This window comes from Aquarana catesbeiana, linkage group LG07 (genome assembly GCF_042186555.1).
Source record: "Aquarana catesbeiana isolate 2022-GZ linkage group LG07, ASM4218655v1, whole genome shotgun sequence".
In the NCBI taxonomy this organism is placed as follows: Eukaryota; Metazoa; Chordata; class Amphibia; order Anura; family Ranidae; genus Aquarana; species Aquarana catesbeiana.
In genome coordinates this window covers 41,795,527-41,810,066 of record NC_133330.1, presented here as the reverse complement: position 1 = coordinate 41,810,066, position 14,540 = coordinate 41,795,527, and the positions used below count along the sequence as shown (strand labels likewise).

At 44.4% G+C, this 14,540-nt stretch overlaps 1 protein-coding gene across 19 annotated transcripts in view; it reads right to left on the bottom strand.

Annotated features, from left to right (window-relative positions):
• The window catches only part of FOXP1 (forkhead box P1), a 1,122,086-nt gene that overhangs the window by 421,231 nt on the left and 686,315 nt on the right, over nucleotides 1-14,540 (bottom strand). For 16 of the 19 annotated variants that reach the window (XM_073592053.1, XM_073592052.1, XM_073592058.1 and 13 more), the window contains one exon: nucleotides 1,666-1,719. The exons of the other annotated variants lie outside the window; for them this stretch is intronic. In XM_073592053.1, coding sequence (XP_073448154.1) covers nucleotides 1,666-1,719 — 54 coding nt within the window. The remainder of the gene's footprint in view (nucleotides 1-1,665; nucleotides 1,720-14,540) is intronic. 19 annotated transcript variants of the gene reach the window in all.

Genomic DNA, 14,540 nt, shown 5'->3' with positions numbered 1-14,540 from the left:
CTGAAGGGTGGGGTGATAATTTCAGCAAAAGCAATTTGGCCACACCCACTGTTTGCCAAGGCACGCTCTGTGCGCTACATTACTACTCTCCTTGGGGCACCCAAATTTATCCAAGGTCTTTTATAATCCTGAACTCATGGAGAGTTGTTCCTGTGGAGTCCATCTCCCAGCTGATGTTGTTAAACAGCAGCTTCTGTCTCTGGTGGATCTATGAGAGAGGATTCTATTGGTGGACCATTCGAATAATACAAGTTGTGAATTTGTCTGCATTTGCTCAATGTGTATGTCCTATAAACTGACGGTAAGAGTCAGTTGTGTTGGGTGTCGGTGATGGTTCTTCTGTCTTCTACCCTTCCTTTGGATTTCTCATGATGGACTGCAATTTTTTGCGTCATTGACTATGTTTATATGTTTTTTATTATAAATGTTTTATCATTATTTATTAGCGCTACACCTTTACCTACATTTTCTGTTATTGTACCCAGCAATATTGTGTTAGCTGCTTTTGAGTTATCTCCTTGTTTAAGCGCAGCAGATTTTTCCTTTTTATAATCCTATAGTGTTTACTGCAAAAAAAAAAAAAAAATTCCCCATGCTGCAAAAGTGTTCACATTTGGCTTGAAGAAAAGGTGGCAAATCTATCTCCAGCTTCCACAGCGATCCCACAGGTATGGCACATACATACTTACCTTGATCCAAGACCAATGTAACTATATAAAAATTGCCATACCTAAATTTCAGCTTTAAATGCACCTACCTGTATAATCTTATAAGAAAATTGTAGGTCTGGCGACAAGGTCTATTTAAATCTGTGCCAACTAGTTATTTAAAATCAGCTTCTAATTCAGAACCCTGCTCATACAAGCCGACCAATATTTCCAAATTGTGAATCAGCACAACGATACTAAAGCCATCGGACCCACATGAGTGACACAAACCATAAATAAGCAGAGAAAGTGCATGTGTATAGAAGTGTGTGTGTGTGTTTGCTATAAGCTATGGTCAGACAAAAGACAAAACAGCAATCTGAGTTCTGAGGAAGCAGAGAGGCGCGGCAGACGGATCTGCTCAGCTTCCTAGATCGTATGTCCTTTCTTTGCGGCCTGGTCCCCGCGCCTGTCATCAATCAGCTTCACACTTGTACTCTCTTACATCACTATCCTGCCAACTGTCTGACTCATTAGTGAAACACTAGTAAACTCCTGCATGGAAAGCAGTCAATAGCAGAGAGCTCTCAGGCAGACAATGTTGTCCCTGCTCCACTTATATGATAGTTATCTTGAGAGATATGTGGCTGAAGCCTTTTAAGCATTTTTAATGCTTACAGGTCCCCCCCCCCCCCACCTTGCCGCAACTTAAAAAAAAACATCTGTAAGTGGCGCCTTTCTCTTTTAAAGGGGTTAAGTTGTTTATTTCAGAACACAGTGCAAGGTTCTGAAGAGTTTGGAAGGAGAGATAAAGAGAATTTACTTAGGGTGTTTGTATCAGTAAATCTGGAGCGGAATTTGTCTGTGAATTCCTCTCAATGGCGACATATAGTCATCCTGCCTCAGCGAAAAACAGTGAGCAAACAGCTCTTTAAAATAGATATACATGATACATACTAATGCAGATTTGTATTCATTAATAAATGCATATTTTTAAAAATGCAAGCAGGGTAAATACCTGAATTTGGCTCGGTATCAGTCTCTTGGAATCCCCTGTACAGCAGAGCTCAAACTGGCAGGAAGAAGAGGCACAAAGAGCCAGTCAGTTGTGATGCAGTGATCATGTGCTAACAAATAACATGCTAATACAGGGGTAAGCAACCGTAGCACTCCAGCTATACTGAAACTACAAATCCCATCATGCCTCTGCCTTGGGGAGTCACTCTTGTGGCGTTCAGATGTATGCAATGCCTCATGGGACTTGTGGTTCTATAACAGCTGGAGTGCCAAGGTTGCCTACCCCTCCTTATAGGAGGAGAGCAAAGTGACAGATGAGTTTATTAGTCTACTGCTTCTCCTTTCACAGTCCAACCACAGAGTGGGGGGTGAAAAAGGCCTGCTAGTGTTACTTACTGTATTTATTGGCGTATAACATGCACTTTCTCACCCTGAAAATCGGGTGCAAATAGCACATGCGTGTTATACGCCAATACGTCAATTTTAGCTGCCTCAGAGGAGACAGGGAGGAGGGGGGGGGGGCAGGGCGAGCGCCGTCAGATTACATGCAGTGAGAGACTCCTGTTTACTTGGTGGCCTCTGTAATAGGAAGTCCCGCCTCCTGGGAAGCCATTGGACCACTGTTCTATCATAGGAGATTCTTACGGTATGTAATCTGTCGGTGCTTGTCCCCCCCTCCCCTCCCTGTCCCCTCTAGGCTGCAGATGGGCATCGATCAGGCTGCACTGAGGCAATGGGGAGGCTGCTGCATTGATGGCAATGGTGAGGCTGCTGCACTGAAGGCAATGGTGAGGCTGCTGCACTGAAGGCAATGGTGAGGCTGCTGCGTGGATGGCAATGGTGAGGCTGCTGCGTGGATGGCAATGGTGAGGCTGCTGCATTGATGGCAATGGTGAGGCTGCTGCATTGATGGCAATGGTGAGGCTGCTGCACTGAAGGCAATGGTGAGGCTGCTGCATTGATGGCAATGGTGAGGCTGCTGCATTGATGGCAATGGTGAGGCTGCTGCACTGATGGCAATGGTGAGGCTGCTGCATTGATGGCAATGGTGAGGCTGCTGCATTGATGGCAATGGGAAGGCTGCTGCATTGATGGCAATGGTGAGGCTGCTGCATTGATGGCAATGGTGGGGCTGCTGCATTGATGGCAATGGTGAGGCTGCTGCATTGATGGCAATGGTGAGGCTTCTGCATTGATGGCAATGTTGAGGCTGCTGCATTGATGGCAATGTTGAGGCTGCTGCATTGATGGCAATGGTGAGGCTGCTACATTGATGGCACTTATGAGGCTGCATTGATGTGGACTGATGAGGCTGCATTGATGGCACTTGTGAGGCTGCAGATGGGCATTAACCCTTACTTTGCTTCAAAGTTCCTCATTTAAAAATTACGTTTTTTTCCTGAAACTTCCCTCTTAAAATGAAAGTGCGTGTTATACGCCAATAAATACAGTAACTGAAAATCGAGTCTTCTGCTGTGCTGAATGCACAGAAATCAAATGCAAGCAAGAAACTTATACGGCCCAGCCTTTTACTAAGCCCCAACCCCAATATGCAGTGCAATATGGTTCTCATTCCAAGGCTTAGACTGGAGAAGACAAAGAATTCCTGGCACTCCGTCATCTCCCCTGAGATTCTTTATTATAAACGCCACTTGTAGACACATGTTCTATAGGGCTAGGACTAAATCTGTATAGGCAGAAACGCGTCAGTAGTTGTCCTGTGTGTACAAGTGGCATTTATAAAAAAGAATTTCAGAGGAGATGCTTTGGTTGTTAAAACAGCTTCCACATGTATCGTATCTGTATATAAGCGGTTTGCTTGGAGTTCAGCTTTAAAGTGGAACTAAAGGCAAGCTTTTTTTTTTTTTTGGGTAGAGTAAAGAGAGGTTTTTTTTTTCATCTGTGTCCCATTGGGGAGATTTTCCTTCATTTCCTGCCCCACAGCCACAACAGGAAGTGAGAAGAAATCCCTCCAAAGTGAAGGAATCTCTGGTTATCATCAGATCCCCATTGAATGATTACCCCTCTATTCCTGTCCTGAAAACAACCCAAAATGTTAGATTTTATTTCAATTTCATTCTTGGTAACAAAACTAAAATGAACAAATGGAGCGGGTGAATCTCCCTAACAGGAGCACAGACAGCAAGTGGTCTCATGCGCCAAGCATTAGTAGTCCTTTTTTTTGCCTTGTATCCAGGGAAGTGTTTCTATTAAAGATATTTGTGTGTGTGGGGGGGGGGGGGGGGACCTGACAGGCGTTCTAATCCCTCTCCACTCTATCCAAAACTAAAAAAAATAAGTTTTGCCTTTACTTATATTATAGTAACTAGTTATAGTTATATAATTAATGAACACAGCAGATTGTAGAACTAGGTGATTAGCACTGGGTGGCAAACAACTGTGCTTTCCTATTTCAGAATCTTTAGGCAAGCGGAAAACTTTTGCTTTCTTGAATGATGGCAGAGCCTGAGTGGGTGAGGGCTACTGCATGCGCGGCACATATAATAGCCTGGTACAAAGGTATGCAGAGAGCTGTAATGAGGGCTCAGATTATTTTCAATAACAATCAGTATTAAAAATTTGCAGAGGAGGACCGGAGTATATTCAAGGGCAGCGGCAGACATAGATTGTAGGCAGCCCCTTGCCATTTTTGGCGTGCATACAGGGGACATAAGAGCTGGATGCAAACAAAACCCACTAAATAAAAAAACATGTCCAAGCACCTTCAAGAAAAATGGATTGAATTTAAGATGCATTAAAGATACAGCACTTGCTAGTTCTAAATAAAGTTTTTTTTTACATAGATAGTGTATGATTAAGACCCCTTTCACACTGGGGCGTTTTACAGGCGCTACAGCGCTAAAAATAGCGCCTGCATAGCACCTGTAAAGAGCCGCTCCAGTCTCTCCAGTGTGAAAGCCCAAGAGCTTTCACACTGGAGCGGTGCGCTTGCAGGACGTTAACAAAAAGTCCTGTAAGCAGCATCTTTGGAGCAGTGTATACACCACTCCTGCCCATTGAAATCAATGGGGCATCGCGGCTATACTGCTGGCATAGCGCTGCTGCAGCAGCACTTTGAGGTGGTTTTAACCCCTTCTCGGCCACTAGCGCGGGGGGGTAAAAGCGACCCGCTAGCGGCCGAATAGCTCCGCAAAATTGATGGTAAAGCGCCGCTAAAAATAGCAACGCTTTACCGCCGACGCACCCACCGCCCCAGTGTGAAAGGGGCCCTAGGGTTACCACCTGTCTGGGATCCACCCAGACAGTCCAGATTTTCAATCAGGTGTCCGGGTTTTAGACCACCTGAAACCCGGACACATTATTCAGACCGGACTGTGGTTCCCCAAGTAACTGCAAAAAATTTAAAATTAAACTCAGTGCTGCTCTTATAGCTCAAACCAGTATAGTATTAAGCAAACCTAAATCAACATATGCAATGTCGTGATATGGCTTAACAACATGGTATAAAGTGCTCAGTGCAAATATAAAGTGCAAAAAAATATAATATATATAAAGTACAATCATATAAAGTCCATCCATTCATAAAATCCAAAAAATATTACACTTACATCAAAAGACTTTAAAAGGTGCAAAAAAACGCCGCTTTGGCGTGCAAACAATGGTCACTAGGTCTCCAAGCTGAGGAGATCCAGTGACCATTGTCTGCATGCCAAGGCAGGGTTTCTCTGCACGTTTTAAAGTTTTTTAAAGTGTAATATTTTTGCTATTTTATGAATAAACCTTGCAGTATTACACTATATATATATCTTTTCCTTTCATTGCCATACATCCTTATGGATGCCTAATCACTGAGAAAGATGGGAAGGATCCAGGATATCCATATGTTTTAATCATACCGATGGAAGATAGGAGTTATCCCTATGTAGTGTCCATACAATCCAGTCACCAGTGATGGGAAATGCTGACCTGGAGACACTAACAGGCGTATTTACAGCCTTTTTCTGGTGAGTGGGGACCCAGGAGGGGAGCACGAATAGTCACCTGAGAACCACCACTACAACTGTTTACAATTTCAGCACACCATATTGGATGGACTTGATATGATTGCACTTTATAAATATTATATTTTGTTGCACTTTATATTTGCACTGAGCACTTTATACCAAGTCAGTGAGTTATGACATTGCATATGTTGATATAGGTTTGCTTAATACTATACTGGTTTGAGCTATAGGAGCAGCACTGAGTTTAGTTTTTAAGTTTTTTGCATTTATTGGGGTCTTTCACCTTTCACTTTAGCAGCAGCCCTATTATATTATTACATATTCCTTATTTCCATAGTGAGGGTTCTTTCTTTTCTCCCCAAGTAGCTGACTACCACAACCACTGAGTGTATGGGCATGAGCAAGGGCCTGGGCACACCCTATTTACCAGGGTTGCCAATCATCTGGAGGGCTGGCTGTAGTTGTCTAAGCCGAGTGTCTGACACGCTCTCTCACACTGCCCAGAGCCAGCACAGTTCTGCATGGATGGGAGAGGAGAGAGGGCTCGATCTGCTCCTCCTCCTCCCGCCCCTATCCCTCTGTGTCTGCCCGCCCACACTCCAATCCCCGGTGTGCTGTGCCTCAGAAAAGGGATGTGTGGGAGGGACATTTTAAGTCCAGCAGCCAGCAGATAAATCTGAATGAAAGGTGCCGATGACTGAGCCTCCATTCTGGGATGAATGAGCTCACCATTCACTATTTGTGACTGAAGTCTCCTGCCTCCGAGTGAGTACACTAAGGTAAGGGGGACTCAGATGTAAGGGCTGCTTTACAGATGCTGATATAAGGGGGGCTTTAGGAACCCTGATTTAAAGGGGGGTGCTGGGAACTCTGATGTAAGTGGGGGCTTTGGTGAGCAGAAACCCCCTTATATTAGCGTTCCCCCTTAAGAAACATTGGCCCTGTCTGCGTTTAGGGCCAATCACTGCATGAGCAATTACATGCAAGCGGCCATGGTTAGTTACTTGTGCTAGCAGTCTCCTATTGCTTTTAGGGGGCTATGGCCTACAGCTAATTGATGGAAAAACCCCCACTGGGAGTCTCTCATGTAATCGGTGCTGGGCCCATTTGCAACTGTGAATGTGGCCTTACTTACACAATCCTCCAATCCCAGACAGCCATCACTCTTCTCCTATCCCCCATGCTCTGGTGGTCGACTGTCCCTCCTTGACTTTATCATATACAGTACAGTGCTAGGATATGGACCCTGCACTGGTCTCGATGACTTCAGAGCACCTTAGACAGCCGGGGCACAGAGGCAAAGAGGCTTTTACAGCATGAAGGAGCCTACAGGAGTGGATTATCAGGTAAAACTGTGTGCATGGACAAATTTGCAGTGGCAGCTACGGTATTATGACATCAGGGACCTGAGACTGTCAAAATGCCCAAACAGTGCCTACTTTTGAGTGCAGGCAAAAACGGACTTCTGTCAAGCTGGGTGGTGCCAACAGGGCCCGCTTCAGCAGAAATCTGAAATGTTATCTTTGTATGGCCAGCTGTAGACTCTGCAATACAGCGGAACCTTGGATTAGAAGCATAATCCGTTCCAGGAGAATGCTTGTAATCCAAAGCACTCGCATATCAAAGCAAGTTTCCCCAAAGAAGTCAATGGAAACAAAGATAATTTGTTCCACATGACTTCTATTGCATGCAATACCACATATGGCCAGAGGTGGGGGGGTGCTGGAGAGCCTCAGGAACACCTCAGAAAGGCTCAGAAACACTCGAACAGAGTATTTCTGAGTGTTCCCGAGTATTTCAGAACGGCTCCGAACCGTTCCGAGTGTCACCGGCGCCCCCGCACCTCTGGCCAAATGCGGTACCACACACCACATTAGCTTTAATTCTGCTCGTTTTGCAAGACAACACTCGCAAACCGAGTCAGGATTTTTTTTAAAAAGTTGCTCGTCTTTCAAAACAGCCGTTAACCACGTTATTTGTTAACTAAGGTTCCACTGTATAACAGAACTGGTAAGACACAGCCTCCTCTTCTCTGCAGTTCAAGTCTTTGCAGATAATTGTGATAAGGGGTGTGGCTGTTAGCTCTGCCAGCACAAAGCACTGCAGTGTGAGAAATAACATTTTTTTTTTAGCAAAAAGGGTATTTTAAAGTGACTGTAAACCTCAGACATGAAATATGAACAAAGCATATCCCTCTATAGCAGGGGTAGGCAACCCTTCGGAGGTTGAGATGTACATGGACAACATGGAGTAAAGCAAAGATCCCCAGGGGGTGAGGACTGAGGGGGGTACTAGGCAGCACTCTTAAAGAAAAAAAAAAATCAAGCTCCCAATAAAAATACATAGTGTTCTACCTTCTTCACATATCCCCCCCCCCCCCCCCCACTATAGTGTCCTCTGCCTCCCCTCCAACAGTGCATCCTCTGTCCCATTCACATTCCCCCACATACACACAGGACTATGTAGGTAGCCCTTCCTACCTGCCAGCATGTGTACAGCAGAGAGGAGATCAGGAGACGACATAGTGCTGGGTGGAAGGTGGAACCGGGAGCTAACATTTCAAAACAAGCTGGTGATTGGTTGCTAGGACCGCCTCCCGCTCTACACTCTGCAGTGAACGAGCGAGGCGGAGGCTAGTTGGAGGCAGAGCCGCGGTCATGATCCACCTGTCGGCTCCCCGCGGTTGACCGGTCGGTAACGATCGATGGCTTGTGGACCTCCGCTCTATAGCGTGTACTTGTTTCAATTAAGAGCACGAAGTGTAATTTCTGTCTTCTGCTTTGTTCCTCTGCTATCAGCATGAATCACTTCTCACAAGTTTTCCTGACACCAAGAGGCAAAAGGTGACAGGGGAGGGAGCTCCAGCACATAGCCAGTGTGCTGTGTGAAGGGGGTGTGTTCCTTGCCTCCAATCAGCTCTCAGAGATCTCCTCATGGAGCTCTGCAGTGTGTCATTTCAGCTCTTCGCCCCCTTTTTTCGTACAGCTCAGGCAAGCTTTATAAATTCTGCACTTTGAACAGATGTAGAGGAAAAAAGACAACTACAACTTATATAGGAGGATTTGTTTCATCTATATGTATTACCTGAGACCAGTCACAGTTTACAACCACTTTAATGCATGAAACAAATCAGAATGTGGGGGGACTACAGGACAAAAAAGGTGAGACTTCAATTGAGCTTTAATGACAACCAGACCCATTATTTTCTGCTACCATAAAAATGGAGCTGGTGTTGCCGTACCAAATTCCACCCAACTTTCACTTATTATCGGTCTGGGCTCCCAGCGGGTGGAAAAAAAAACAGAAGGGCAAGAAAATAAAAATAGCAAACACTGCATTTCAAATCCACACCCCGTCACCTAACTTAGTGATTTGTATGAAAATCTCAATGTACGTCCCCAAGGAATCGTCAATATGTTATATTTAATTAGAAATTCATGCGCTATCAAAACACAAAACTGAATTTCAACACCACCTTTCAAACAAATGCTGACTTCCAAATTTATCAGACAAATGTCGGAAAAATTGAAATGAGTACTTCACCTTAAAAAGATTGTTGAGCAAATGGAGAGGCAAACAATATTTGTTATTTTGATAGACTGGGAAAACAAGCTCATCTCAGATGCAAGCATGTCAAGTGTTTAGATGAACTGCAAACAGCTTATGTGTGGGCGGCGAGAATAATAATTAAAAAGAAAAATATATCGTTTTTATCTCAATAAATCATGTCTGAAAAGTTTCAAGATTTCAACTTTTGCAGCCAATCCCAACAAACAGCTTTCAAAATGTTGTTTTGTTTTTTTTTTTTCTCAGTGTGTTCATAATATGTAAGCAATAACCCACAGCAATCAAGCAAAGATGAGTGGCGGCTTAGTGTATTTACAATGCTGAAGACGCATTTTTAGTTGGTTGCTAAGGGTTAACACATTGGACAACTGCAGGAAACAAGGCTGTGTTTAAGGTGAATGTAAATGCTAATATTGACCATCTCTTTTTTTTCCACACCAGCTTGTATGGTAAAACGCATGTCACTGTGCAGGCTAGTGTCAGAGTCGGCTCCTACCTGCTTCAAAACATCACACTGCTTTTTTTTTTTTCTTAAAGCGGAGTTCCACCCAAAAGTGGAAGCTTCACTTATCTGCCCCCCACATTTGTCACCTTGGGGGGGGGGGGGGGCGGCACAGATATCTGTATTTGACAGGTACCTGTCCCTACTTCCGAGAGGTCTCGCTGTAGCGAGGTCACTCGAAAGTTCGGGCCCCCCTCCTCCTTCCCCCACTGCCCACTTTTCAGAAAGCGCAGCGCACTTCGCGCATGCGCAGTAGGGAACTGGCTGGGAAGCCAAAAGGCTTCACTGCCGGTTTCCCTTAGCATGAATGGCGGCGGAAGCACCCGAGAACCGATGGAGCCCATGAGCAGTATAGTCAGTGTTTATCTGGCGCTCCAGATGGAGTAATCCTTAGGAGTATAGTCTGTGGCTGTAATAGCTGGATGGCGATGTATTCATAGAAAGGGGTATTAAGGGTTAAAAAGGAAGGCAGCCATCCTTCAGAGTGTGTCCAGAACTCTGCAAGACATGTAAGAAAAAAATGGGGAGGGGGAGGCGCCAACCTGAGTGTAGTATTAAAATGACAACTTTAATAGGGTAAAACACACTTACAAGATGATAGAAAGTAAAGTGCAGTCCTGGCATTCCACATGGCTCTGTGGGTCCCACCGCCGTTCCGGATAGCTGAAAATGATTGAGCAGCTGGCTGGAATGGATCACTGTGTTTCTCCAGCAGCAAAGGAATCAAGCAGCTCCACGCAGACCAGCATGGTCCGTGGAACAGGAAGTGATGTCACCGACGTCTGATTGGACCTAGGCAGGACTGGAATCTTGTCAATCAGGGCTGCAGTGATGAAAGGCTACGCTCTCGGAGCTGACAGCTTCTTCTGTTTTATATTTTTTATATATATGTACTCAGTGTATCTTCGTTTTTAGGCTCAACATTACTGAACTTCCTGCGCAGGCCACTGCATCTGTCACATAGGCCTCTTTTGTAACTCTGCCCGTACAAACGTGTCATCCATTCATAGAGATCTATGAATGAATAGACTACAAGTCCCATCTTCCACCAGGGTAGAGTGACTTCTCAGGAAACTCAAGTGTGGTCCAATGATACTTACTCCAACCCCATAAGCGAAGGTTCGAATCGCTATACAGACCTGCAATTTGAGGAGTCTGTGAATTGCATCCGCTATCCACTGATGGCAGTACAAGGCTTTGAAGGCTCAAATGTAAAAAATTCATAAATAAAGTATTTTTTTTAATCAATGTGGGTATATTTTTTAATTTTTTTTGTAAAAGGTGGAATATGCCTTTAACTATGTTGTATTAAAATACTTGCTTGTCCACCACTTTGTTCATTCATGGCAAAGTGACAGTGCCTTTGCAAAGGGTAGTTCTAGGTATGAGGGAGCATGTGACCTCCTCCCATATGACTGCATCTGATCACCTAGGTTCACCTCTATGCAGGGCTTTTTTTCAGCAGGAACGCGGGGGAACGCAGTTCCGGCACCTCCACCACTAAACGTATGTAATGGCAAGGCGTGCTGGGTTGTGCTACAGTGTCTATTGATGCTGGCTGCTGATGGATCTATTATTGCTGGAGGGGATCTATTTCTGCAGAAGGGTTGATTGCTGCTGTGGAGGTCTATTGTTGCTGGGGTGAGTATTATGTTGCTGGGGGGTCAGTTTTTGCTGGGAGGGATCTACTATTGAGGGAGCAGTCTATTATAGCTGGCTGCTAGAGGATCTATTGTTGCTGGGTGGTATTTTGTGGTAGGTGGTCCATTGTTGCAGCTGGGGGATCTATTGTTGCTGATGGGTCTATTGTTGTTGGCTGTGGGGGTCTATTTTACTGCTTTTCTTGTTATCAATAACACATTCCATACATATTACTTAGAACCACAAATGTTACTTGGTTCTGTATTCTCTAAAAGGGGCGGTGCTGGGAGGTGGGTAGGGGGGTGGAACCAAGGACTGGTGCTCTGAGGTAGGTAGGTGCAAAGACAATGGGTAACTCCCAAAAGGGGAGTTCCTGCACCTATTCTCTGAGAAAAAAAGCCCTGCCTCTATGTGGTCTTTCTAGTCCGAGTGTCAGGCTGTGCTTACCAAGGAGAACAAGGCCTGGTGTGTAGACAAGGCCTAAGTGCTTTGTCTCTATGCCATGATGCTAGCCCCTGACAAAACCACAAAATGGCTGCCATTGCAAGTTACTGGTGCACTTTAATTGGATGAGACAATAAAAAGCTTTATTTGTTTTGTTTCTTCATGCATGGCTGGCATATCCCCTGTGTACTAATTCTACTGTCCTACATTAATCAAAGCAGCAGCCCCTGTTGTCTTAGCACCACAGATTGAGAATGTGCCCCTGGCGAAGAACGAGGGAAAAGTCAACAGGAATTAAGTTTCAGTGTAACTGTTTACTCAACTGTGGCCTGCAGTTATTGAAATTTTATCCATGGGTTTGTGTGACGGCTGCACTAATGACTTCAACATGACTGTGATTCTCTCACTTCAAGTAGGAACCTGCAAGATGGAAATGATGGAATTAGCCCATTGGACGCTACAACATTGACAGGCGCGCACAGGCACCGCAATGGGCTACTAAGGATTAAAAAAAAAAAAAAAAAAATCACACATTGACCTGTAGGAAAGACAGTGAGAAATGCATACGTTTCAAAAATGAACAAATATATTTAAAGGAATATAGAAAAAAAGGCTATGTAGCAGTTTAGTAATTTGATTTACAGGGTAAAATATGTAAAGCCTAACTGAATTTTCAGTTTAAAGCAGCTAAGGAGTTTCAGGTGCGTCAAAACAAAAAGTGACCAAATTCCTACAGCTCATTTTGTTTAGAAAGCAGCCACAACCTGGGTAGACAAGTCTGTCCCCTGCAAGCATGTTGCACCAATGGGCCCCCTACTTTCTGTGTAGAAGCAGTGGTCTCTCTGCCATACCCTCAGTGGGGGGTGGAGGTGCTGTCATTCTAACAGCTAAATGATAGGGTAGAGGGTTTATATCTAGGAGAGGGTGGGACTTAAGGCCTGATTCACACCTATGCAGGATGCAGTTTGCATATTCCAGGTGCATTTTGCGTTTTTCAATACATGTTTTTGATCCAAGTCTATGGAACCAAAAACCAGAAAAAAGTCCCCGACTCTTTCCATAAAATGCACAGATGAATTACATCCATAGGAAACCATGTTAAATGGACTGTAGTGTGTTTCTGCAAAACCGAAAACGCACTAAAAAATGCATAGGTGTGAACCAGGCCTAAAAGGAATCCGTGACTATGTCTAAATAACTGGTTTTCTTACAACCCCCTCCCGCTGATACTTATCTACGCTGTTAGTCTATAGGGGAACATCTAACCTTCTGCCCTTCCTTCTGAGATGCAGAACTTGGGCCTCAGCAGCCAGGCACTCTGTGTAAGCTACGAAAAAGACCAACATGGAGCTTACACAGGGACTAGATACAGGGCTCCAGCAAGCAGATTGGCTGCAGGGGAGTAAAAGAAGGTACATATCAGAGAATGAGGTGCTGCAATATCAAAGAAAAGTATACAAGCTAGGCCTTAGATCCACTGGGATCCATAGGACCACCTGGATACGAATACTATCAGAGCTACCTACGGGCACCGCTCATCTCTGCACTTCAGCAAAGTTTTTAACTTGGGCAGATTTTAGGCCAAGTCAGGTTCACTTTAGTATTAGCCTGACTATACCCTTTCATTACTAGGCAGATTTTCAGTTTTCAGTACTGTGATAGTTTGACTAATAATCACACAGTCATGCAATACTGTACCCAAATTAATTTTGTACAATTTAGAAATACAGCTTTCTTTTAGTGGTATGTTTTTCTATATAAAAGACTTTTACTATATAACTAACTTGTAGATTTAAGCGGCCAGGAGTTAGTGCCCACTTACATATATCCAATGAAGAGACTGGCTTCAGGTGATACACAGAGATGAAACAAATCCTCCTACATAAGTTGTACCTGTTCATCTGCAGACTTTCTTCTCTACATATATCCAGTGATGCAAGCTAGGCAGAGAAGGTTCCACCGCTCAGGTAGGCTCCAATCAGTGGAAAAGAAAGGCTTACAACATCCTTCAAGAGGAGAGTCCCAGGTGCTGGCTGATGCGAGGTAAGGCAGAGAAAAGTGAAGGGATCTGGAAGCCGCACACCGGTCTGATGATAAGTGCCTTTATTAGTAAAAAAGTTGGATCATGGAGGTATACAAAAACACCACAGCAGAAGTGTACAGGGATCAGCTGACGCGTTTCGCACTCACAGCGAGTGCCTACTCATAGCTGGCATACATCATGCCAGCAATGAGTAAGCACTCGCTGTGAGTGCGAAACGCGTCAGTTGATCCCTGTACACTTCTGCTGTAGTGTTTTTGTATACCTCCATGATCCAACTTTTTTACTAATAAAGGCACTTATCATCAGACCGGTGTGCGGTTTCCAGATCCCTTCGCTTTTCTCTGCCTTTCTTCTCTACAGTCGTTAAAATTGCTGAATTTTAAAGCTTTTCTGAGAGTTCCGAAAAAAGGGGGCGGAGAGCTGAAGTTACACTCTGCAGAGCTGTCAGAAACCAAGAAATCAGACCGAGACAGAAGTACAGTTAAATCACACTTGTTTAATAATAAAAGTAAATAGAACAAACGTAGTCAAAACATAGCCAGAGTTCAGGTACCGGAACGGATAGTCAGACAAGCCAAACGTCAGGGAGGCGGAGATGAGCATAGTAAAACAGCAAGCAGGATTTGGAGCCAGAAGGGATGTCAGCCAAGCTTTAACAGGAATGCAGGAGAGCGTCTCTGTGATATTGACTACGTTTGTTTTATTTACTTTTA